Genomic DNA, 26193 nt, shown 5'->3' on the forward strand with positions numbered 1-26193 from the left:
TCCCCAGCGAGCCTAATTCCAGCTTCATTGTATAAAATAGTCCCCTCATATATTTCTTAGTGTGGCATTCATACCATCTAGAAGTAAACTCTTTAGTTATATGCCACACATTTCAGGGAGGACAATATAGGGTAGAGGGCATTTGGAGGAGGAGACTGGGATGGTGCGGGCTTCAAGGTCATACTATGTGAGGATAAGTTGAAGGAACTGGGAATGTTTAGCCTAGAGAAGAAAAAATCTGGGTTGGGGAGGAGGTGGTGGAAGTTGATTGCTCTCTTCAAATTACTAGAAATTGTTGGATGGAAGAGAGATTAGCTGTTCTGCTTGGTATCAAATGGCAGAACTAGGTGTAATGAGTGGAAATTAAAGAGGCTGATGTAGAACAATTAGAGTTATCTAGAAGTGGAATGGGCTGCTAAGGATGGGAGAAGTGGGAGGCTGGGAGTGATTCTCCTTCCTGAAAGGTGAAGTCTGGATAACTATTCATTGGGTATACTCTCATAGCTGATATTTACATAGAACTTTAAGGTTGACAAAATCATTTATCACATTATTTAATTTGGTTTCTACAACAACCCTTTGGGGTAGGTAGGTACTATGGTAGTATCCATTTTACAAATAAGGAAACTGAGGCTCAGAGAAGGGTTATGTGACTTGCTCATGATCACAGAGCTAGTGTCAGAGGTGGGATTCAAATCCAGCTCTTTGAGGATCCAAGTCCAGCTCTTTCTCTGGTAGCCCATGGTGTTTTTCTCAATTTTCTAGAGTTTAAAGAGCATCCTTGTTCAGTCATGGTTGGATTATGCAGCCTCTGAGATTCTATGATTCTGCACATTTCTACCCTGGCAGAATTGGGCTCATGTGAATTGTAAAATTACGCCTGTCACATTTATTACTGCTCTGGAAATTTTCCATGATTTTTTTTCTCTGCATTGGCAAATGAAGTCAATTATCAGGCCAAAAAGAAAAAAAAATCCTAAACCAAAACAAAACACAAAGAGCAACTAACTTTGGCCTCAGTTATTTCAGGCAAAGCTGAAAACTGAAGGGCTTTGTCCAGTTGGTCTCTTAAAATGTAGATTGTTGAGATAATTGTCTCAATTCTTCTTTCCATTTCCAACACCCAGACACAATTTCAAGAGTGCAAAAGGCTCAATCCAGTCAGTATTTTTTTAGGATTCTTTTTTTTTTCCCTTTAGAAAAGCTAACTCATTTGAATCACTCTCTCTCCTGCTTTCTACCCCAGGGCCCTTTCTTAGAGTCCCTCAGAGGGAGAAAAACAGTTTTTCTTGGTTTCCTATTTATCTCTTGGGGAGTTTCTGGTCCTCCTAAGTATATAAATAAATAAACAGGAAGGGGAATTTAAAAGAGCTGAGAGAACTAATTCTTAGAAGTTTTCTGCTGCTGCCTTTTAATTTGATGCTGTTTCAGTTGCTGGGACTTTCAGGTGGCATTTATGCGATAGGAAGGTCATCCCATGGTCTGCTTTTTGCTTTCAAATGTAAATGGTCCAATGCCCTTATGTTTGCAAAGGACTTTGTAGACTTTAAATTGCTATATAAATGTTACTATTTACTATTATTAGTATTTTTGTTATTGTTCAGTTGTGTCCAACTTTTTGTGACCCCATCTGGGGTTTTCTTGGCAAAGATCTAGAATGGTTTGCCATTTCCTTTTCCAGCTCATTTTATAGATGAGGAAACTGAGGCAAACAGGCTTAAGTGACTTGCTCAGGGTCACACAGCTAATAAGAGCCTGAGACCAGATTTGAACTCAGGAAGATGAGTCTTGCTGACCCTGGTCCCAGTACTCTATCCACTGTACCACCTAGCTAATATAGAATTAAGAAGATCTGGTGCAAGTTAAGTTATGCTTCCTTCACGCTGCCTTCATAATTTCCATTTCTTTCCCTTGTGGAGCCAGTCAGTGAACTGCCAAGCTGTTTTCATTGGTTGAGTGACTAGCCCTCCAACAGAGCTTGTTTCCTTCCCCATGCTTGACTCCCAGGAGCATGGAGGGAGCAGATGGGTAGGATGGGGCTGGCCTTTTCCTAGCATTCAGATCTCTGAGAGTTTGCACAAAAAGGAAAAAAGCTGGGCCAAACCCGGGGGCCTGAATGGTGATCCTGGGAATGTGAAAGTCATGTGTAGAATGTTAGCCCTGGAAGATATGAGAGATTTAGAGATGGGAAGTCAGTAGCTAGCTCAAAGTCACCCAGGTAGTAAGTCACAGCTGGGAACAGAGCCCAGATCCTCCCACCCCACAGCTGGGGCTCTCCTCACTTCCACCACACTCTTATTTTAATGGGCGATAACCTACAACACACGAAAGTATTATTAACAATTACAAAAATAAAATAAGATCCAAGATTTTTTTTTATAAAAAGTTCATATACAACCATCTTTTTTATTGTACTGTGTTATGGAAATGCTTGTTTTATTCCATAAATTAAAAATAAGTTGTTTTTAAAAGCACACAGAAGACTTTAAAATTACTTTTATGTATTATTTTTTGAAAAGTACTGATTCTCTGAAAGGCTTTCAGAAAGTAAATGTTGTCATCACAGTGGTCCTGAATAGAGTCAGCTCAGGTTTTTGGTTTTTTTTTTTTTTTGGTGAGGCAATAGGGGTTAAGTGGCTTGCCCAGGGTAACTCAGCTAGTAAGTGGGAGACCAGATTTGAGCTCAAGTTCTCCTGACTCCAAGGCTGGAGCTCTATACACTGCGACACTTAGCTGCACCTAACTCAGGCCAATCTTGAGGAGGAAAAGCAGCACGTAGAGTGGGGCCATATTGGGAAAGATGGTATCCATTAGCTGGGAGAGACAAACAGCCTTGGCAGTAGTCAAGACTCTTGGCTTCTCTGAATCCACAGCTGTCAACAAGCCACTTTTCTTTGTCTCTTCTTCACTATGGAGGCTGAAGGGGAGGAAACAGGAAGACCCAGAGTGTGCCCTTTCACTTCATAAGCATAGAATTAGGTAAAGAAATCCACTTAGAATCCCCAGAAGAGAGAGAAATCTAAGGCAATGTTGTCATTAATTTCTCAAGTGGGCACAGGACAACAGGGTTTCCTCTTTATTTTTGTCATTAACAAAGATAATTATGAATTATTCTGCCTTCATTCCACTAGAAGTTACCAGCTTATTGAAAATTTCAGATGAAAGGTATTTTGGGGGGAAAATTGTGATATCACTTTCGATTTAAGTGCCGAGTGGATACTTATGTGCATCCTTAAAAAGGAGTATGGAAGCTTTCCATTATGCATTTACATTTTACTGTCACACGTGGTACAAGAGAGTTCACCTGAACACATTAAATACTTTCATAGGATCATAATATTTAGAGCCAGGGAGGGATTTTAGAGCTCATCTAATCCAACTCTTTTATTCTATAGATGAGGAAATTGAGACCCAGAGGAGTGAGGGTCACGTAGCTAGGAAGTGATAAAGCTGGGGTTGATTCTAAAGCAAATGATCTTTTTGCTATGCCATCAAAGCTGCTCTCCTTAACATAAATAATATTGATGTCTTGACTTTTTATACAGCGTTATGCTCTTTAAAAAATCTTTAAATCCTCTGTCTTATTTAATCCTTGCAGCGTCACTGAAAAGCATATAGGGGAAGCTTTTTCTTTCTGTATGAAAAGATAAGGAGACTGGGGTCCAGAAAGGATTGTCTTAAGGCAAAACAGCTAGTTAATTACTGAGCTAGTTGTTGTTATTAGTTATTTCAGACTTATCTGATTTTTCATGACCCTATTTGGAGTTTTCTTGGCAAAGATACTGGAGTAGCTTACATTTCCTTCTCCAGCTCATTTTACAGATGGGGAAACTGAGTTACAAGGTTAATTGACTTGCCCAGGGTCATACAGCTAGGAAATGTCTGAGGCTGGATTTGGACTTAAGTCTTCCTGACTCCACTGTGCCACCTCCTTGCCCCTATGACAGAGCTAGAGTACAACCTAAATTGTCTGATGTCCAATCAAGTACTCTTTCTGCAGCCACACACTGTGGGTGGCATTTTACAAGACTGGAAAATACTTTTCAATAATTATAAATAGGGAATGCATCTTAAAATGACATGAAAGTTGGGTTCAAAGTCAGCTTCTGACACATGCTGGCAATTCAGGCCCATCACTTAGCTTCTCAGTGCTCTAGGGCTAGGCAACTCTCTGAGACTCTACATTGTAGAGAAGGTGCTGATCTGCATGAGTCGATAGAATTTCTTCACCTGGGAATTCCCTTTACTAATGAAATCCTGGGCCTTTCTCCTAACTCTTATCTCCCTCGTATGTATATGTGTGTATGTGTATACATATGTGTGTGTATACATATATATGTATGTGTGTATACACCTCCCTCCCAGGGGTGTGTGTGTGTATGTATGCATGTATATATACATACAAATGTATGTGTGTATATACCTCTCTCCCGTGTGTGTGTGTGTGTGTGTGTGTGTGTGTATGTGTGTGTGTGTGTATATGTGTTTATTTATGTTGAATATTATTTAACAAATCTCCATTGTGAGGATAAGTGAACTGAGGCATAGACAGAGATTTCAGTGATTTTCTCCTAGTCACACAGCTAATTGATAGCCAAACTGGGACCAAGTTTTCTGACTGTATGTCCAATTCTTACCATACTGTGCTGCCTCTCTTATCTATTTGTGTATATTCCCCACTTTTCTAAATGGATGTATTTCTCTTCTCCTCCCCACTTCCATCACATATCAGCATTAAGGATTAATCTGTAGATCTTTTTTGATTTAAGTATACCAGTTGCAACCATTTGAAGGAAAGTTCTTCGCACCCATAACTAAAGTTGTGAAATGAAATGAGCTGTTTGTGGTCAACTTAACTATTTTTGCAATTACTTTATATTTTTAAACATTGTTTAAAGGCTCTTCTTCTTCCCCATGAGTTAGCATATAGGATATATTTAACAAAGCAGCTTTTTATCTCTTAATGAACCCTGGAGGAAGTCCCCAGACTGTTTTTTTTTAATTCATTCCTTAAATGTAGCTTAATGTGTGTGGTTTATAGTAAAATATATAGAAATACAAAACACCCCTAGAACCCTCTCCACCCCCCAAGATCTTGATTGCAAAGTTGGGTGAGTGAGGGGTGGGAGATAGGTAGAAGCAAAGAAGAGAATTCCAAGACTTTTCTAATAGAAATAGCAACAGGTATTTAATTTAGTACTGGTGTGAATGATTACCGATGGAGCTAGGTCCCTGATTGGGACAAATAATGAACTGCCCTGAAGTGGCTGCACTATTTGAATTTACCCTGCAAATTTCCATTGAACTGGACACAGTGACCATATTTTAAACAATTATAACTTTGAACAGTGCAAATTTGAATGCTTATGTCCATTTCAGGAGATTCTTTATTTGCATTAATCAAGACTTAGCTTCAACATGGCCCTTGGAAATGTTTGTTATATCTTTCCATTATTTGGTGTCTTTTTTGATAAATTAATGTGGACTTGGTGTTGGACTATATATTGGTTGTCAAGTACCAGACCACATAATAAAAGATAAAAGGTTGTTTGATTTTATAAAATGAGTATATGCTTTGTGCTAACTCTTGAGGCAGAAGTACTTTTAAGGAACATATAAAAATGTAAAGCATAATCTTTGGCATACAGTTGTTTAATAAATCCATGTTGAATGAGTAGATGATCTCTTTAAGTGTCAATATAGGCAGTACATGAGAATGATCCAACAGTGGGAAATATTTCCTTTTCAAGATGGTGGCATCCTTTAATGGTGGCAAAGAGTCCTGGATTTGGAGTCAGAAGACCTGGGTTTGAGTTATTAGCTCTTTGGCCTTGGCCAAGTCATTTAACATCTCCAAGCCTCAGTTTCTTCATCTTCAAAGTGGGGATGATAACACTTGCATTACCTACTTCTGACACTACCTAGGGGACCCTGGACAAATCACTTAACTTTTTAATGCTTCTCTTAAACTGTCAGTTACAGAGAATGTGCCAACCTGAATTGGTAAAGGGAATCTCCCCTTATAGGCATTCCCTGTACCAATTAAATTACAGTAAGAGTTCTTAGTCCCCATTAACCACCTCATAGGATGTTTGTAAAGAAGGTACTACATTCATTTGGCCTGTTATTAATGGAAAATATAGAGTAGGAATCAAGAAACATGGGGTTCAAATCATGCTTCTCCTCCAAATTACTGCCACCTCCTTTCCCTAACCCCCAGGTCAACCTCTGTCAGTTGAATCTCTAGGGCTACATCTGTGAGCTTCCTTCCAGCTCTAAGATTTGAGGATTTTAAAGCATGTGAATAAGAGGTGACACACTGGTTACAGTTCTATCCATCCATCTGCAGCAGCACAGAATTATAGACAAACCTTGTTCATCCCCAATACTTGCAATTTCCTTTACAAAGTTGACACATAATTTTCAAATCTTAATTGGATTCTGATTCAGCTATTTCTGGAGAAGGAATAGTGAAACTTAATACTTCAGTCATCTGTAATGTCAAGATAAGATACATATTGCACTTGTGAGATTGCATACCCCCTGTGCCTTAATAGACATTCTTTAAGAGTTTCTGTGGCCAAGAAAACTTCTCAGCTTGAAGCTAACCTATTAGTGAGTCCCTCCATACATAATGAGCCTATTCTGCTACTGCTTCCAATGTATACTAGTGATATGAACCTAGGCAAATCATTTAACCTCTTAGTGCCCTAAGCAACTCTCTAGACCCATTAAGTTGTTTTTTTAAAAAAAGTGTCAATTTGGGAGGAAGGAAAGGAAAAAAAGCATTTATTAAGCACCTACTTTGGACTATGCTCTCTAGAAATATTTCATATGATGGTCCCAAAAACCCTGTGAGATTAGAGGCTATTGTTTATCCCCATTTTACAGATCAGGAAATTGAGGTAGACCAAGTTTTTTTAAAAAATAATTTATTTTGAATTATCAACAATCACTTCCATAAACTTCTGCGTTTTAAATTTTTCTCCCCCTTCCTACCCACCTCCTTCCCCAAGATGGTGCACAATCTGATATAGGTTATACATATACATGCCTATTAAACATATTTTCACATTAGTGATGTTGTAAGTAAGAATTAGAACCAATAGGTGGAACCATCAGAAAGAGGAAACAAAACACAGCAGAGGAAAAAAATAGGAAATAGTATGTTTCGATTTGCATTCAAACTCCATAGTTTGTTCTTCTTTGTGGATAACATTTTTCCCTCATGAGGTCTTTGGAGATGTCCTAGATCCTTGTATTGCTGAGAAGGGTTAAGTCTATCAATATAAGTCATCGAACAACATGGCTGTTACTGTGCACAGTGTTCTCCTAGTTCTGCTCACTTCACTCAGCATCAGACCACACAAGTCTTTCCAGGTTTTTCTGAAGTCTGCCTGTTCATCATTTCTTATAGCACAATAGTATTCCATTACATTCATATGCCACAACTTGTTCAGCCATTCCCCTCCTGATTTTGTACATGTGGGTCCTTTTCCCATTTGTATAATCTCTTTGGGATACAGCCCTAGAAGTACTATTGCTGGGTCAAAGGGTGTGCACATTTTTATAGCCCTTTGGGCATAGTTCCAAATTGCTCTCCAAATGGTTGGATCAGTTCACAACTCCACCAACACTGCATTAGTGTTCCAATTTTCCCACATCTTCTCCAACATTTATCATTTTCCTGTTTTGTCATGTTGGCCAATCTGATAGGTGTGAAACGGTACCTCAGAGTTGTTTTGATTTGCATTTCTCTAATCAATAGTGATTTAGAGCATTTTTTCGTATGACTATAGATGGCTTTAATTTCTTCATCTGAGAACGAGGCAGACCAAGGTTAGGTGACTTGCCTAAGGTCACATAGTAAGTATCTGAGGTGGGATTTAAATTTAAACTCCAGGCTCAGCACTTTATCTACTGTACCACTTAGCTGCCTCAATTCTTCTTTCCTTTCTTTTCTGAAAGGCAGAAGGATATAATGGAATGACTTTTGGATTTGACATTAAGAGACCTATGTCTGTATCTGGCCTGTAATACCTACTAACTGTGTTACCATAGGCAAGTCATTTCACATCTCTCAGCCTCAGTTTTTTCATCTGCAAAATGGCAATAATATACACTCTACCTATTTCATAGATTCATTGTGAAGAAAGCACTTTACTTACCTTAGTTGTCTATAATGTGTTGTCATGCCTAGCAACCATAAAGATCAATCAGTCAGCTAACATTTATTACATCTCTATGTGCCAGACATTGTGCTCAGTGCTAGAGATAAAGGGACATTTATTAAACCCAGAGGCAAAGTCACTCGAAATTGTATTTTCCTGGTGGCTGGAGGGAAAGGAAGGGAATGCTTAAATACAAAGATCTTTTTGACTAAATCTTTTTTTCCTAGTAAAACTAGCTCAGAATGGCCTGTATTGCCTTGAGGAGTGGCAGTTTCGGTGTGGTGCCAAGGAGAAAACATGAGATTTGGAGTCAGAAGGTCTGGGCTCCAAACTTGGCTCTATCATCATGTGACCTCAGGCAAGTCACACTCTTTGGGCCTCAGTTTCTTCATCTGTAAAATGAAGAGCTTAGAATAGATGAGCTCTAAAGTCCCTTTAAGATTTAAATCTATGATTCTATGATCTTATGGTCTGTCATGGGCACTTGTCAAATAGGTTGGGGAGGGCATTTTTGTTTAGTTAATTTAAATATTAGACTTAATGGCTTCTGGGGTCTCTCATGGCTCTGAGATTCTGAAACTCATGTGACAGCCAGAGAAGCAATTTTTAGCTAACTACCAACTGACATTGTGGTAATATACCAATTTTTGTTAGAATTCCAGAAATTTAGAGATGGAAGGGGTCTTACAAAATGATTTACCAAGTTCACATCCTGGCTCTATTTCCTACTCACATGACCTTGAGCAAGTTAGTCATCTTTTCTGGGTCCAGTTTCCTTGTCTGTAAAATGAAAGGCTTGGATTTGCTGGTGATCATGAAGGTCCCTCCCAGCTTGGGCAGGCTACGATGGTACAGTTATGCTGCAGGGATGCCAACCCTATCTGCACACACAAACCACAGGGGCTACAATAGGGTTAACAAAACACCGGAAAACCCACCAAAATAGCCAGACATGCTTCTTCTTTTTTGTGAGCTGTTCTGTGCTTGAACACAGAGTATTCCCGTGACTTGTTTGTGGTTGCCTGTTTGAGTGTTTCCCTTTTCAGTCACATTTCCTATCCTGGCCAAGATAAGAACTGCTGCTGAAACCATTCTGACCAAAATATACAGCACAAGAAACACAGAAAATGGCAAAAAAAAAATATTGGCCACAGGCAAAGCCATAACTAGGGTACAGAGAGTGGGCAGGTTCTTTAGTCCCTACACTCTGGCCTGACTGCCACCATATTGGCATGGCAGCTGGGGATGGGAGAGGTCCCGAGGCATATGTGTGTATGTAAGATATATGCATGCGTGATACATACTTATAAGACATACAGTATATTCTACATAAATATATGCACTTTGTGCACACAGTATATGTACATGCACAATGCACTGGTATGTACACAGACATGGACACTCAATATACATATATGCATACATATGTGTATGTATAATATGTGTGTATATCTATATCCCCTGACTCTCTCAAACACACAAACCATAATGATCATTACTACCATCAAAATCCCTTGAAAATTAGGTAAACTGGAAAGACTGCCGCTTTCTACTTCCATTCATTCCCTGCACAGGTTACCCTATTGCCTTAACTTCTTTTCAGTTTCACAGCTCTCCTAGGTATCTATTGTAATCTGATCTCACCTGAATAGGCATGGAGGAGTATGGTAGGACACAGCATAAACAGACTGCAAAGTGTGATCTTCCTTGGATTCCCAAGAGATGGTTCTATATATACTTTGCTAGTCCCCTGGTAGTTGGCAACATTCAGCTTTTATTGAGGGTATGAAGGGTCCCTAGAAATGGAAGATGACTTTGAAATTTATTTTGCAGTGCATGTGTGTGTGTGTGTGTGTGTGTGTGTGTGTGTCTGTCTGTCTGTCTGTGTCTGTGTGTGTCTGTGTCTGTGTGTAGAGGGTGAGGGCAGTTATAGTTTTATTGACTAGGGCAAGGCCTGAAGATCTCATGATTTTAAAAGTTTGGCCCAACCAGCATCTTCTCAGTTCTAGGGAGCAGTGATTTTTATAATATGGTATTGCCACATTTTTTTTCTCCCTGGCACAAATTAATCATTTTACTTGAGATGTCCATTTGTTTTAAGAATAGACATCATTGGTATCTTTTCCAAAATAGGGCTTCTTTTTGCATCAATTGATTTTTTTCTTTTTAAGAAATTTTCTGTTTTCTAATTCTAAACTTAAAAAACATTTAACAATATGAGCAATTTCAAAAAGAGGGTTGTGTGTGAAATTGCAAATCTCTACTATTCAAGACTTTTTCTTTTAAGTATGTGACAAAGTCTGTATCTTTCAAAGTTGTTTTGCTATCGGTGTTTTTCTTCTTACCTTCCCTAGGTTATCTTTTATGATTTAAGAAAAATGCAGCAATGATCTTGTCTTTTTCTTTCAACAACCCTATTGCTACCTTGTCTTATTTCTTCCCCTCCCACCCCCATTGAAAAAAGAAAAACAAAACCCTTATAACAAACATACATAGTTAAGCAAAACAAGTTTGCACATTGGCCATCTCTGCAAATGTCTCATTCTGCACTTTAAGTCCATCACTTATTTCTCTCTTAGGAGGTAAGTAGTTTGTATCATCATTTGTCCTCTTTAATTATGGTTGGTTTTTGCATTGCTTAGAGTTCTTAAGTCCTTAAATGTTGTCTTTACCATCTTTACCATGTTTTTGTGTCAGTCATTCTCTTGGTTCTGCTCACTTCACTCTTTAATTCATACAAGTCTCAGATTTCTCTGAAACTATCCTTTTCATAATTTCTTTTTTTAATTAATTTTTTTCAATTGTGAAGCATTTATTTTTTTCTCTCTTCTACTTCCCTCTCGCTAAAAAAAATCCTTATAACAAATTAGTATAGTCAAAAATAACAAATCGCCATATTGGCCATTTCCAAAAGCATGTGTCTCATTCTGCATCTTAGTCTATTATTACTTCTCATTCAGGAGCTGGATAGCAGCATTCTTCATCCTTGGTCCTCTGGAATCATGCTTGATCTTTGTGTTGATCAGAGTATTTAAATCTTTCAAATTGTCGTTGTACATTTGTACAATGTTAATGTTACAGTGGATACAGTTTTCATGGTTATGCTCACTAACTCTGTATCAGTTCATAAAAATCTTCCTAGGTTTTTGTGAAACCATCTCTTTCATCATTTCTTACAGCACAATATTATCCCATTTCATTATTTTATCATAAGTTGTTCAGCCATTCTCTCATTGCTGGACAATACTTCAGTTTGCAATTCTTTGCTACAACAACAAAAAACTTCTATAAATATATTTTTTGTGCATAGGGTTTTTTTTTCCTCTTTATTTGATATCTTTGGGAGTATAAACTTAGTATTACTGAGTCAAAGGGTATGTACAGTCAGTATTTTTTTGGGGGTGTAGTGCTAGATTGCTTTCCAAAATGCTGGACTAGTTCAGAGCTTCACCAGTAGCACATTAGTGTGCCTATGTTCTCACAGCCCACTCAACAATCATCCTTTTCCTTTTTTTGTTATCTCTGACAAACTGATGGGTATAAGGTGGAGCCTTATAGTTTCTCTAAATTTTATTTCTTGAATTATTCATGATTTTGAGCCCTTTCCCAAATTGGTTATTGATAGCTTGGAGTTTTTCCCCTGAAAACTGCTTGTTCACATCCCTTGACCTTAATCTATTGGAAACTGGTATTTGTTCTTTTACATTGTATCAGTTTCTTGTAGATCTTGGATATGAAACTTTTATCAGAGAAACTTGCTGTGCATTGGCTTTCCTCAAAAACTTCAATTTTATGTAACCAAAATTGTTCATTTTATCTTCTGTGATCCTCTTTATCCTTTGTGTGGTAATAAACTTTCTCCCTCTTTATAACTGCAAAAGGTGTTTCCTTCTTTGCTCCTCTAATTTTTTGATGTCGCTTTTTATATCTAAATCTTGTGTCCATTTGGACTTGTGTGGGTATATGGTGTGAGTTGTTGTTTTACATTAATTTCTGCCCTGTTGCTCTTTAGTTTTCCCGGCAGTTTTTGTCAAATAGTGAATCTTTGGATTTATTGAACACTATACTATTATATTTGCTTTATTTTGTAGGTTGTATTTCAGTAATTGGCTTCTCAGTTTTTTAACTTGCACCAAATGGTTTTGATGAAGTTGGCTACTTTCAGTCCATAATATTTATCCTATTGGACATTTTTTCCCCCGTTTACTTATAGCTCCAGCTTCATTTTCTGGGTTGAGATTGTAAGCTTGGGTCAGGATCTGCTCCTTTTTATAATCTTGGGTGCTGTGAATAGGCCCTGCTTGGTCCTGAGTACTCTAGCTAAGACTAGGATCCATTCTCTGTAGGAATTCCTTGGTTCTGGTATGGGGTTCTGGTGGTTTGACTTAGGTTTTGACCTCAACCTCCTCTGTGTCTCATTCTTGAAATCTGGATCTGGCTCTGTGACTGGCCCCAAAAAGATACTGATTATTTTGGTAGATGCTGTAATAGCCCTGGCTTTTGTAATAGCTCAGCAGTCTAGTTCTTGCTATGGTTTGGGCATAGGCTTCCTGGGTACTGGTCTGGTCCCGTGTTAACCTTTTGTCCTGATGTCTCTCTGATGGACTGTGGATGTCCTACGCTAGTTACTGGTCATGCCCTATCACCTGCTATGTCTTGGTCACTAGCTGCCTGAGTGCTATTGTAGCCCCTCCTACTATGGTCAGGGCATGGGCTGACTGGATCTGAACTTGATGCTGACTTGGCCCTATTTCCTGCTGCAGATCTGGGTAACTTGTGCACTGTGCTTTTCACCTACTGAGCCTTCACAGGTTTCTGGAAATCTTGTGAAATCCTGGACTGGATAGAAGATCTTATCATCATTTCTCTTTGGTTTTCTTTATAGTTTTTCCCTCTGTTACATTTTTAGAGCATTCCTGATGGGTATTTATCAGGGTTCTGGTCTCCTCTAGGTCCTAATATATTTCTACCTTAGCCAGAAGGCTCAAGGTAATTTTTTTTCAAGCATGAATAGGCACATGATTAGACATAGTGGTGTACTGAAAAGAGGATTGACTCTGAAGTCAGGGTTTGAGTTCAAATCCCAGCTCTTCCATTTACTACCTATATGATCTTTAGGAAATCCCACTGTCCTTCCCTCACCAACCCTACCCCCTAGCTCTTATCTCTGATGGCCATTACTTCCAAGTTCTCTTTAAGCCCTCATTCTATGATCTCTTCTCTTTCATTGGAGCGGGTCCTCCACTGGAGGAATTTCAAGAACCACGTCTCAAACTCTTTTCCAGGCAGTCTGGCATCTCACTTATCCCGGGGGGGGGGAGGCAGTAGCAATTTCCTACCAGCTTCCCCAAGGTGAAAGATATTAAAACTTTGTAACTGTAAGAGCACAATGATGTTTCTTAAGACCAGCGTGACAGAAATATATTAAGAATCAGGAGCTGGTAAACTGGCTACCTACAAGCTTCTGGTAGCCCATATAATGTTTCACCGCAAATAACCAATTTATTGACTTGACACCTGACACGAAAATTCATATTTTGTTCAAGGGCAATGTGATGTTAAAATCAGAATTGTCTCTTTCTTTCAGACAGTGTGGCACAGTTTGTTTTCTGCATGAGCTGGATGGTTTCTAAGGCCCTTTCCAACTCTTCCTATGAGAATTTCTGTGAATAACTACACAACTCTTCCTCCTACACCCTCCCCATTTTTTCCCCCTTAGTGGGCTGATCTACTAGGGAGGAATCATACAGGATGAGACAAAGGGCTTAGAGGTGTTTGATCCACAGTCAACAAACAGAGCTCTGTGGTTTTGTTGTTGTTGTTGTTGTTTTTTTAACAAAGCACACTTACTACAAAGTAGTTTGTTCATTGTTACAAGGATTATATGACAACAGTTACTCTGAGTCTTCGTAATAATAATAGTTGACATTTATATTGTACTTTAAAGTTTGCAAAGTATTTTATATGTGCAAAGTATTCATCTATAACTTCCATTTTTAAATATCTTTGTTTAATCTTTGGATGGGAAAGCCCTTCATAGGAAGGTTCCCCGTTTGGTTTCACAGTCTCCTCTGCAGGACTGTTCCTGGCTTTTTGTTTATGTTTAAAAGCATGGTATATTTTTCACCTATTGGTCTAAAAAAAACATCAGCTGGCCTTGGTAACATATTGAACCATCAAGAATATCACATAAAAGGAATGAACATCTGGGGCTAATGCAGCTGAGCATTTGAGCAAATGTCATTTTACATTGGTTTTCTTAGCATATAGCACCCATGCCTTGGACATAGTAGGGTCTTAATAAATTTTTGTTGAATTATTGCTTTTGAATGATGTAGGGTTTTCTAGTAGGCTGACTCACTGATGATCTTATCATGTATCTGATGTTTCATTGCTTCCTTTGGACAGTATCTTAACTCTGAAACCTGATGTTCATTAGAGGCATTGTTTCTGTTCTCAGCTATACTTTTTTGTTTGTTCATTTAGGGCATTCAGTAGGAAAACCAGGTAATGACGTCACTTTTTAGCTGTCATTCAGAAAGAAAATAAGGGTAAAAAGTTGCTGTGACAAGTATAGATCTTAGTCGGAGGGAAGAAGCAAGGGGAGATACATTATTTTCTTTCACATGGTTATTCCTTCTGGCTGCCATATGTACATGATTAGGAGATGTTGACAAGCCTGGAAGGGATGTAGAAAGAGCTATGTAGGCAGATAACAAATGAATCTTTATTTTGCTTTCTTATAGATGCAAGAAAAGGCAAAAGACATTTACATGACCTTCTTGTCCAGTAAAGCCTCATCACAAGTTAATGTGGAGGGACAGTCTCGCCTAAATGAGAAAATCCTAGAAGAACCTCATCCTTTGATGTTTCAGAAGCTGCAGGACCAGGTAATGGGGCTCCTTTTTCAACTGACTCTTAAAAAACATTTTTTAAAAAAGTGATGGCTTTGTATTGCACTTCAGAAAATGGTGCAATTATAGTAAGATCTGATTTGTGAAGGCCACTGCAGTGAAAACCAATTGATATTTGGAACCTTCTGAAACAATGGACTTCAAGTACAATATTGTCCTGATCTTAATTCTTTACCTTGTGATTCATACTCCTTTCCATCAAGTCCTATATGCTATAGATATTTGACCCAGAAGGGATCTTAGATGTCAATTGAGCCTGAAGTCAAAACTGTGTGGGTTCTAATATTGCTCTCTGACCATGTGCAAGTCACTGCCATGTTGTTGAGGTTTAGGGGTGCTGAGACCCCGAAATAGTGAGAGCAAGAGATGCAGATCCTGCCTGAATGGATTCGACCCAAGCCTTCTTTTAGCCAAAGACGAGGTTTATTAAAAATCCACGATATTGGCCAGACTCTTAAGGAATCTAAGCATTTGTATCACTAATGCAAATGGGCCCAGTTAAAACTGAGTCATTGGCCAGATTTTAAGAATCTGGGCTTTTGGCTAGACTCTTTTTTTTAAATGAATTTTATTTTAGACTCAAACACCAGAGCACAAATACAGAATAGAGAAAAGAAAAAAAACATGTCAGAAACTTAAATATTGGAACTTAATTACAAAGTAAGAAAAAAAAGCATGTCATTATACACAGCAGAACATAGGAGAGGATTCAAAATATGGAATGATAAATTTTCATTTCAAGAAAGCCTGTATGATAAATACTACATGTTATGTTGAGGGCTGTCCATCTTTTCTTTGCTTCCTTGTAAATTTTCTTTTGTTCTCTGCTGTGCACTTTTTTACTTTGTTCTTTTTTTTTTTAATGAATAAAGATCTACAATGCCATTCATGATTCCAGAGGACTGATGATGAAATATATTATCTATTGCAGAGGTGTGACAGATTTAGGATACAGAGTAATGTGTGTGTGTGTGTGTGTGTATGTGTGTGTGTGTGTGTGTGTGTGTGTGTGTAAAACCATTGAAGGAATTTCCTTTATTTGACTATGTATACTTGTCAGGAGGAATTTATTTTTCTTTTCTTCTTTTCCTTAGTGGGGTGGAGATGGGAGAGACAGAAGAGATTTCTGTTAATTTTTTTAAATTAAAAAATCCTTGAGAAGGCATTGCTAAGATATTAAATGTTGCGTACACTTTCAGATGAGGTCACTGTATTGTTAGTTTTAGTTAACTGTTTTGCTTTGTTATAAGAGACCTGTCAGGAAGTGGGACTGATCTATAAATGTTTGTAATGCAAAAACAAAACACATCAATAAAAATTTAAAAAACCCCAAAGATCTATTTTCTCTCCTTTCTCCTCTGCCCCCTCCTCCCTGCCCCATGAAAAGGGAGAATATACCCTTGTAACAAATTATAGCCAAGCCAAGCAAATTCCTGCATTGGCCATCTCCAAAAAACATAGGGCACATTTTGCACCCCAAGTTGTAGAACAGTTATCATTTTGCATCGATAGAGAATCGTGAGAGTGGACCTAAGAGGCCATCTATCTCATTTTATAGATGAGAAAACTGAAGCCCAGAGATGTTAAATGTGACCCAAGGTCACACAGATAATAAGAGACAGAGCTAGAATTTGAATTCAGATCCATTAAAGTATTGAAGTCACATGTCTGTAACCACCCATACATGCATGTATGTATATATGTGTGTATGGTGTCCCTAAAGTCTCATGACAGTTTTACACTTTTAAACTTAAAGCTGTAAGATGTAAATTGATAGAAGATTTACTTAGCTCTTTCCTCACCACAACTATATGTAGTGGGAAGTGCAAATATTTTTACATTCATCATTTACAAATGAAGAGACTGTGTTCACATAGCTATTATGCCAAGATTCAAACCCAGGTCTCCTGACTCAGGGTTCATTGTTTTTTTCATTACATAATACTTTCTATTTCTATTATCTGAGAAAAAAATCAGTTATTTGCAATAAATCATTCCCTAGTAGATGCTTGATAAATGAAGTAATTATACTTCCAAGTTTTAAGCTAAATTTATAGGTATGGTTTAATAGAATATTGTATTAGTTACACTTTATTTTACAGACCCAAAATACCATAAAGTAGATACAGTAGTGATGTCCTATTTGAAGAGGCAGTTGATAACAATATCATTACATGTGTGAGTATGAGAAGCATTCCTTCTGGGGCTATATTTATATGAAGACTGGCTTTTGGTTTAGTTACCAAGCATTCCATTTTTAGTCTGCAATGGGCTTCAAAACTCAACTTCTCCAACCTCTTTATTTTACAAGCCGCTTCCCACTCTGATCACTATATTCCAGAGGTGGTCAGATCAAGGTAGAATGCAATGGGATGAGCACCTCTTTTTTCTGGACTCCATACTGTTCTTAATGGAACTTAAGACTGTATTGGCAACTAGGTTAATCTGGGTGATTCACATTTGAGCTTATAAATCCATGGGAATCTTCTTTACACATCCTATTGTGTAGTTACATCTTCCTCTCTGTACTTGTACGGTTTATTGTTTGTTTTTAACCTGAGGGCAGGACTTTGTGTTCCTCACTATTAATGTTTATTATTAAATTAGAAGAGAGAATGCAACTATTTTATGTCATTCTAAAGAAAAATGACAGTGGCATAGCTTGTGAAAATCTGATCTCATATTCAACAGTTGACAGTCTGGCAGACTTTGAAGGATAAGAATTTTTTCTAGATGCGTATACAAAAAGACATCAAAACTGAGACTGAAATATCAGAATGATATTGGCACAAGTGAAGAAACAGATGGTTTTGTTCAGTCCCACGCTATGGGATTGAGCCACATGCAGCAGTGTGGAATACAGGTGGCAAAGGAGGGAATTTGAAGCGACTGAAAGTAAGCAACTTCTAGGTCCCCTTGTTAAAACCTTTTGTTTGAGGAGACGGAAAAGTTTAATGTCTCCAAAGGGATACATGAATGAAAGTACCCTCTTTAAAATCAGGACTAATTCTAAGACGAATATTCCAAGACCCGTTGGGTTCCCATTTCACTTCTCTAAAATTCTGGCTCTGGAGAAGTTTTGTTGGCAACCACCAAAATACACTTTCAGAATGGTCTCTAGTTCTCTTTCTTTCCCAAAGGGCCTCCTACACAAGTCCTGTTTCCATAAGTAAAAGAGAGAGAAACTAAGCAGGGGCATGTTTCGAACTGATGGGTTTCATGTAGTTTAAAATAAAAGCAAATCTCAGCAGATTTGGTTTTGCATGGGGCCTCTTGGCTTTGTGTTAGAGCCACCAGAATAGATTGTTCTGCACTTTCAGTTCTCCCAGAACATACTCATGGGGGAAAATTTAGATTATCTTTAGCTCTGCATCCAAGTACAGAAACACTTCACTTATCTGACAGCCTCAACTATCTGGAACATAGCTAAGAACCTGGAAGAAAAAGAAAAGATCTCTGAGTGACTAAAACAGATATCACCAAGTTCATAAACTGGTCATTTAAATGATCATTCAGTGCCTATTTGCTCTTTTTAAAAAACCCAGAATTTTAACAAATGTATTTACGTAGTTTCTTAGCCCCTGTGTGATTAGAAACAGCAAAATATCCTGGGTGTGGGACTTATTAAAGGGAAACATGAAGAGTCGTCTAAAATGATTGCTTCCACTTCCTCACCCTATACTTAAGACATATACATACATATTTGGGCAGCTAGGTGACAAAGTGAATAGAGTGTTGGACCTAGAGTCAGGAGGATTTATCTTCCTGAGTTTAAATCTATCCTCAGACACTTGGTAGCTGTGCAACCCTGGGCAAGTCACTTAACCTTGTTGGCCTCAGTTCCTCATCTAAAAAATGAGCTGGAGAAGGAAATGGCAAACCACTCCAAGATCTTTGCCAAGAAAACTCCCAGTGGGGTCGTGAAGAGTTGGACACGACTGAAATGACTAAACTATAAAACATACGTATTTAATACATATACATTTCTCTAAGTTATAGAAAGAAGACATAAGCATTTCAAACTCAAACTCAGCATAGGACGATCTCAGTCACAATATATATAATATTATATATTATATAATATATAAGCATTTATTAGGTGCTTACTATATGCCAAGCACCGTGCTATATATATAACAAAAGGCAAAAACAGGGCCTGAGCCCCCAAGGAACAGTAGAGACAACATGCAAATAACTATGTACGTACAAGATATATACAATGTAGATGGAAACGCCGGAGGAAAGACACTAGCATTAGACAAAGTTGGATGGGGGAGAGGGGTGACTCACTGTTTTGGAACTGGACAATTCCTCCTGCAGAAGATGGGTTTTGAGTTGAGTCTTGAAGGAAGCCAGGAGTCAGAGGTGAGGAGGGAGGGCATTATGGACTTGGAAGACAGCCAATGAAAAAGCATGGAAATGGGATATAGAGTGTAACGCTCCATGGACAGCAGGGCCAGTGTAGGTGGGTCACAGAGTAAAAGGGAATAAAAAAGTAAAAGTAGAATGGAAAGGGAAGATTGGAACCAGGTTGTAAATGGCTATAATGCCAAGCAGAGGAATTCACATATGATCTGGTCCAGTGTACTGAGTGGGCAGCATGGGAACATTGCTGCTGATGGTGGTGACATAGTCAGACCCAAGCTTTAGGAAAAATTACTGTAGAAGCTTGAGAGGAGGACTGACTGGAGTGTAGAGAATTTTGAAGCAGGGAAACTCATTAGAAGACTGTTGCAGTAGTCCAGGTGAGAGGTGCTGAAACCTTGTACTTGGCTAACGTGAGTGGAGATAAGGGAACATACACAAGAGATGTTATAAAGGTTGAAACGACAAAGTTGGAGATAGAGTGCATATATGGGGTGAGTTAGAGTGAGGAGTTGAGGATGATACTACTTTTGTGATCCAGGGTGACTGGAAAGATGGTAGTGCCCTCAATAATAGCAAAGTTTGGAAGAAAGAAAAAGGTTTGAGGGAAGAAATAATGAGAACTGCTTTGTACATGTCGATGCCTAAAAGACATCCAGTTTGAGCTATCCAAGAGATAACTGAAGATGCCTTGCTAACACTCAAGAGAGAGGCTAGGGCTGGATATATAGATAGGGGAATCATCTACATAAAGGTGATAATTAAACCCATGGGAGCCAACGACATCACCAAGTGAGATAGTGTAGAGTAAAAAAGAGAACCCAAGACCCTGGGCAGTGCTCACAGTTAGTGGACATGATGCAACTCAATAAATGAGAATGAGAAGGAGCAGTTAGAAAGATTGGAAGAGAACCAAGACAGAATAGTGTCATGAAATCCTAGAGATGAGATAGTAACCAGGAGGAGGAGGTTAACCATGTCAGATGCTACAGAGAGTCAATAAGAATTGAGAGAAGGCTATTACATTTAGCAATTAAGAGATAATTGGTAACTTTTGATAGAGCAGTTTTGGTTGAATGTGGAAGACAGAAACCAGATTGCAAAGGGTTTAGAAAAGAATTAGAGAGAAGGCCCGTAACATTGATGATGGCTTTCTAAAGGAGTTTAGCTTTGAAGGGGAGGAGACATATAGGATTATAGTCAGCAGAAATAATTGGCTCACATGAGGCATTTTTCCCCCCATGGACAAGAGAGACATGGATGTATTTGTAGGTAGTAAGGAAGGATCCAGTTTATTAGGAGAGATTAAATATAAAGGAGAGAGTGGGGAGGATAGTGGTAGAAATTTGCTGGAGAAGTTGGGAGGGAATATGTTCTAAGATCAGAGTGAAGACATAATGGGGGGGAAATGTCTGAATGATATGAGATTAGGAGGTGGAGAGAAGGAGGAGGTCTTGGTGAAATATTAGACAAGATTCTCAGCTGGAAGGATAGGAGGCTTGAGGAGAAATGAGAAGATTTGTAACAGTTACTACAGAGAGTGGGCTCATGAATCAGTTAGGGATTAATGGATTGTCTGCCTTGTTACAGTGAGGACCCAGTTGAGTTTAGATAACATAAATTGTAATGAGCCCAATCAGCATAGTTTCATGATTTTGTCCAGGTCTATTCAGAAGCGCATGAATAAGATTCAAGCAAGTGGATGGGAATAATCCAGGGTTGGAGGAGTTTAGCAAGGAATGATCAATGATATGATACAAGGGCAAGGGATTTGAGGTTGGGAATAGTGTAGAGTTGAGTTGGTTCACTAAGGGGCTGAGATGAGGGGGAAGCAAGAATGTAGCCCTACTGAGGCACTGGTCTATGAAACAATGGAGTGACTGGAGGTCATAGCATGAAGAACACAGTTAGGGGTCATAAGGCATAGGGAGATATTTAATGAAAAAGATTGTGATCCAATAAAGGAATTTTAAAGTTCATGAACATGAAAGTGAAATGCTTATGAGTTATTGCAAGATCAAGGATGTGACTACTTCTGAGTAAGGCTGAGGTGGAGGAGGTGATGGGAATTGCATAAATTGAGGAACTGGGAAGTTAGGGCATTTGAGAGGATATCAGTATGTGTGAAAGGGACCGTAGGGGTTATCTAGTCCAGCTTCTTCATGAAGATGAAAAAACTTAGGCCAGAGAAATTAGATGACTTGCCCAAGGTCACATAAGCCATAAGTAGTAGAGTGAGAGTTTGAACCTAGTCCCTGACTCTAGATCCAGCATTCTTTCCACTGTGCTACCCCACCTTGAGGATAAAATAGAAAATTTTCAGTCTAACATTTAAGACCATCTACAGTTTGGCTCCGATCAACATTATATCGTATTGCTCTCCTTCCTTTGCACATAGTGCTAACAAAAACTGCCATTTCTATAGCCCTTTTTATAAACATTTGATCCCCACAACTCTATGAGAGTTGCCACAAGTATGATTATCCCCATCTTATAGATGAGGGAATGGAGGCTGAGAGAGACTTAAGTGTGTAGGTACATGCTGCTAGTGAGTATGATTCAAATGTTAAATTTTCCCGGCTCCACTGTCTAATTCTCCACTGTTTTGAGTGTACCCTAGGGTTGTACCTCTACTGTCTCTTTCATACATATTGATATCTTCTCAAATGCCCCAACCTGCAAATTCCTCAATTTACTCAATTCCATCTAGACAATAGATATCTAAATATTTGTTGAATTGAACTGAGTACCAACAATAGTAATATGTGATAGCTGACAACCTGATTCTGATGGAAGAGACAGGAAAATGATAAAAAGCAGACATACAAACACATAACTCATAGTGGTCTGGATCTTTTAGCTAGCATAGCGATCAATAACCCTACACAGCTCAACAGTACCTGAGAGCATCAGTATATCACAGAATCATATAATAGTTGATATTCACAATTGCCCAGGCTCAGAAATGGATCCTCAGAAGGTATCCAGTCCAAACCATAACTGAATAAGAAGAACTCTGTACAACATAGCACACAACTGGTCAATCAGTGTGTGTGTGTGTGTGTGTGTGTGTGTGTGTGTGTGTGTGTGTGTGTTTAAGACTTCTAGTGAGATTGAATCCATACTTCCTGAGGCAGTCTATTTCGTTTTGGGGTTGCTTTAGTTGGTAGGAAATTTTTTTTTCCATTTCTCTTTTTTTTTTAAATATAAATTTATTTATTTCCAGTTTTCAATATTTACTTGCACAAGATTTTGAGTTCCAAATTTTCACCCCATCTCACCCCTCCCCCACCCCAAGATGGCATGCATTCTGAATATCCCATTCCCTAGTCTGTCCTCTCTTCTATCTCTTCCCCCCTTCTCTTATCCCCTTCCCTTTCTATTTTCCTGTAGGGCAGGACAGACTTCTCTACCCCATTTCCTGTATTTCTTATTTCCCAGTAGCATGTGAAAACATTTTTTTTAAACCTATGTTTTTAAAACTTTGGGTTTCAAATTTTCTCCCTTCCTCCTCCCCACCCACCCTCATTGAAAAGGCAAGCAACTCAATATAGGTTATACATGTGCAGTTATGCAAAACACTTCCATGGTAGACATGTTGTGAAAAACTAACTCTATTTCCCTTAATCCTATCCTGCCCTCCCATTTGTTCTATTCTTTCTTTTGACCCTGTCCCTCCTCAGAACTATTTGCTTCTGATTACCCCCTTTCCCAATCTGCCCTCCTCTCTATCATCCCCCTGCTCTCTTATCCCCTTCTCCCCCTATTTTTCCATGGGGTAAGACAGATTTCCATACCCAATTGAATGTGTATGTTATTCCCTCCTTAAGCCAAATCCTATGAGAATAAGATTCATTCATTCCCTCTCACCTTCCCCCATTTCCCCTTCACTGTAAGAGCATTTTCTTTTCTGTTTTTTTTTTGTGAGATAATTTTACCCCATTCTACCTCTCCCTTTCTTCTCTGAGTATCATCCTCTCTCATCCCTTAATTTTATTCTCCAGATACGAACCCTTGATCTTCAACTCACCCTGTGCCCTCTATCTATCTATCTATCTGCCTACCTATACATATATATAATTTTTTTTTCCTCCAACTACCCTAATACTGACAAAGGTCTCATGAGTTATAAATATCATCTTTCCATGCAGGAATGTAAACAGTTCAACCTTAATAAGTCTCTTATTATTTCTCTTTCCTGTTTACCTCTTCATGTTCCACTTCAGTCTTGTATTTGAAAGTCAAATTTTCTGTTTAGCTCTGGTCTTTTCATCAAGAATGCTTGAAAGTCCTCTATTTCACTGAATGACCATTTTTTCCCCTGAAGGATTATACTCAGTTTTGCTGGGTAGCTGATTCTTGGTTGTAATCCTATCTCCTTTGCCCTCTGGAATATTATATTCCATGCCCTGTAGTTTTTTAATGTAGAAGCTGCTAAATCTTGTGTTATTCTGATTGTGTTTCCCAGTACTTGAACTGTTTCCTTCTGGCAGCTTGTAATATTTTCTCCTTGACCTGGGAACTCTGGAATTTGGCTATAATATTCCTAGGAGTTTTCCTTTGGGGATCTCTTTCAGGAGATCATCTGTGGATTCTTTCAATTTCTATTTTGCCTTCTGGTTCTACTGTATCAGGGCAGTTTTCCTTGATAATTTCTGGAAAGATGATGTCTAGGCTCTTTTTTTGATCATGGCTTTCAGATAGTCTAATAATTTGTAAATTCTCTCTCCTGGATCTATTTTCCAGGTCAGTTGTTTTTCCAATGAGATATTTCACATTGTTTTCTATTTTTTCATTCTTTTGGATTTGTTTTACAGTGTTTTGAGTTCTCATAAAGTCACTGTCTTCCAGTTGCTCTATTCTAATTTTTAAGGAAGTATTTTCTTCAGTAATCTTTTGGACTTCCTTTTCCATTTGGTCAATTTTCTTTTTAGGGCATTCTTCTCCTCATTGGCTTTTTGGACCTCTTTTGCCATTTGGGTTAGTCTATTTTTTAAGGTGTTATTTTCTTCAGTATTTTTTTGGGTCTCCTTTAGCAGGCTGTTGACTCGTTTTTCATTATTTTCTTGTATCACTCTCATTTCTCTTCCCAGTTTTTCCTCTGCTTCTCTTACTTGCTTCTCAAAATCCCTTTTAAGCTCTTCCAAGGCCTGGGACTGATTCATATTTTTCTTGGGGGCTTTGGATGTAGGAGCTCTAACTTTGTTGTCTTCTTCTGGTTGTATATTTTAATCTTCTTTGTCACCAAAGTAAGATAATATAGTCTGACTCTTTTTGCGCTGCTTGCTCATGATCCCGGCCAATTACTTGAGTTTTAAACTCTTTGTTAAGGTAAGAGTCTGCTTGCAATGTGGAGAATGTACTGTCCCAAGCTTCAGGGGTTTATATAGCTGTTTTCAGAGATACTTGTAGGGACTGTAAATTTAGAGTTCTTGCAAGGTGGTAAGATAAGGGGCAAGGTGTTTACTCCTTTCTTGGCCTGTGCTGTGGTCTATTAGTGACTGCAAGCACTCCTTTCTATGCTGGAACTGTAAAGAAGGTTTCCTGCCCACAGCCACTACAAGCTCCACTGTGCCAGTGCTCCTTCTCACCCCAGGACCCCCCGTCCAGAACTATGACCCAGATCCAAGCACGGGCAAAGAAAGAGATTCCTGCCTCAGCATCAGCAGAGAGATCCCTGCAATCCACCTCTGATCAGGCACTCGATTACCCCTCAGTCTGTGGGCCAGAAGCTTGGGAAGCAGCTGCCTACCCCAGGGCCACGTTCTAGGGGAAGTGAAGCTGTGACCCCACGTTCCTCTCTCAGCACCGCAGAAACAGGCTTTTCCCACTGACCTTCTAAGTTGTCTTTGGCATTGGTGGATTGAGGAGTCTGGAAACCACCACAGCTGCCCACGTTTCAGTCCTCTGAGGCCTGTTCCAGGTTTGCTGCGGCCTGCACGCCCACGCCGCGCTGAGCTCTGCTCCCAGCCTGGCACGATATACCTTTCTGATCAATCATCCAGGTTGTCTTGGGCTGGAAATTTATTTCACTCTGTCTTTTTGTGTGTTCTGCTGCCTTAGAATTTGTTTAGAGCCATTTTTTTATAGGTATTTGGAGAGGTTTGGGGGAGAGCTTAAGCAAGTTGCTGCTTTCACTCTGCCATCTTGGCTCCGCCCCCCCTTTTTTCCATTTCTCAAGCATGAATGTCCTTCTTTGCAATTTATACTGACCAGCCAGAACAAGGTGAATCTCTCTTCCATCTGGGTTCTTGTAGATGGCCGACATGGACCTCCTAAGGACTAAAGATCCCCAATTCTAAATGCCCTTTAATGGATCCCCATACGGCACAATCTCAAGGCCCTTAAATATCCTGGTTGCCCTTTGAATGTTTTCCAGTTGCATTAGAATTATGCCTGTAAGATCATATGTTTAGAATTTCAAGGGGGCCTTAGCAATTACTTAGTCCAACTCCCTCATTTTATACACAAGCAAACTGAAGTTAAGAAAAGCTAAATGACTTGCCAAGAGGTGACAGTTAGTAGGCAGTAAAGCAGGGATTTAAACACACTTCCTTTTGCTCCAAATCTGATACTTTCATGACTATAACATATTATTTGTTTGTTTCATTTTTATTAGCTGCTGATTTTGTTGCTGTTCAGTGTTTCAGACGTGTCCGACTCTTTATGACCTCACTTGGGGTTTTCTTGGCAAAGATACTAGGGAGGTTTGCCGTGTCCTTCTCCACTGCATTTTATAGGTA

At 38.8% G+C, this 26193-nt stretch overlaps 1 protein-coding gene across 4 annotated transcripts in view; it reads left to right on the forward strand.

The window, feature by feature from the left end:
- RGS10 (regulator of G protein signaling 10) overlaps positions 1-26193 on the forward strand; it is a 74476-nt gene that overhangs the window by 26466 nt on the left and 21817 nt on the right. For all 4 annotated transcript variants that reach the window (XM_020988213.2, XM_020988212.2, XM_078151029.1 and 1 more), the window contains one exon: positions 14918-15061. In XM_020988213.2, the coding sequence (XP_020843872.1) occupies positions 14918-15061 (144 nt within the window). The remainder of the gene's footprint in view (positions 1-14917; positions 15062-26193) is intronic.

This window comes from Phascolarctos cinereus, unplaced genomic scaffold (assembly GCF_003287225.1).
Source record: "Phascolarctos cinereus isolate Bilbo 61053 unplaced genomic scaffold, phaCin_HiC Scaffold_3;HRSCAF=262, whole genome shotgun sequence".
Lineage (NCBI taxonomy): Eukaryota > Metazoa > Chordata > Mammalia > Diprotodontia > Phascolarctidae > Phascolarctos > Phascolarctos cinereus.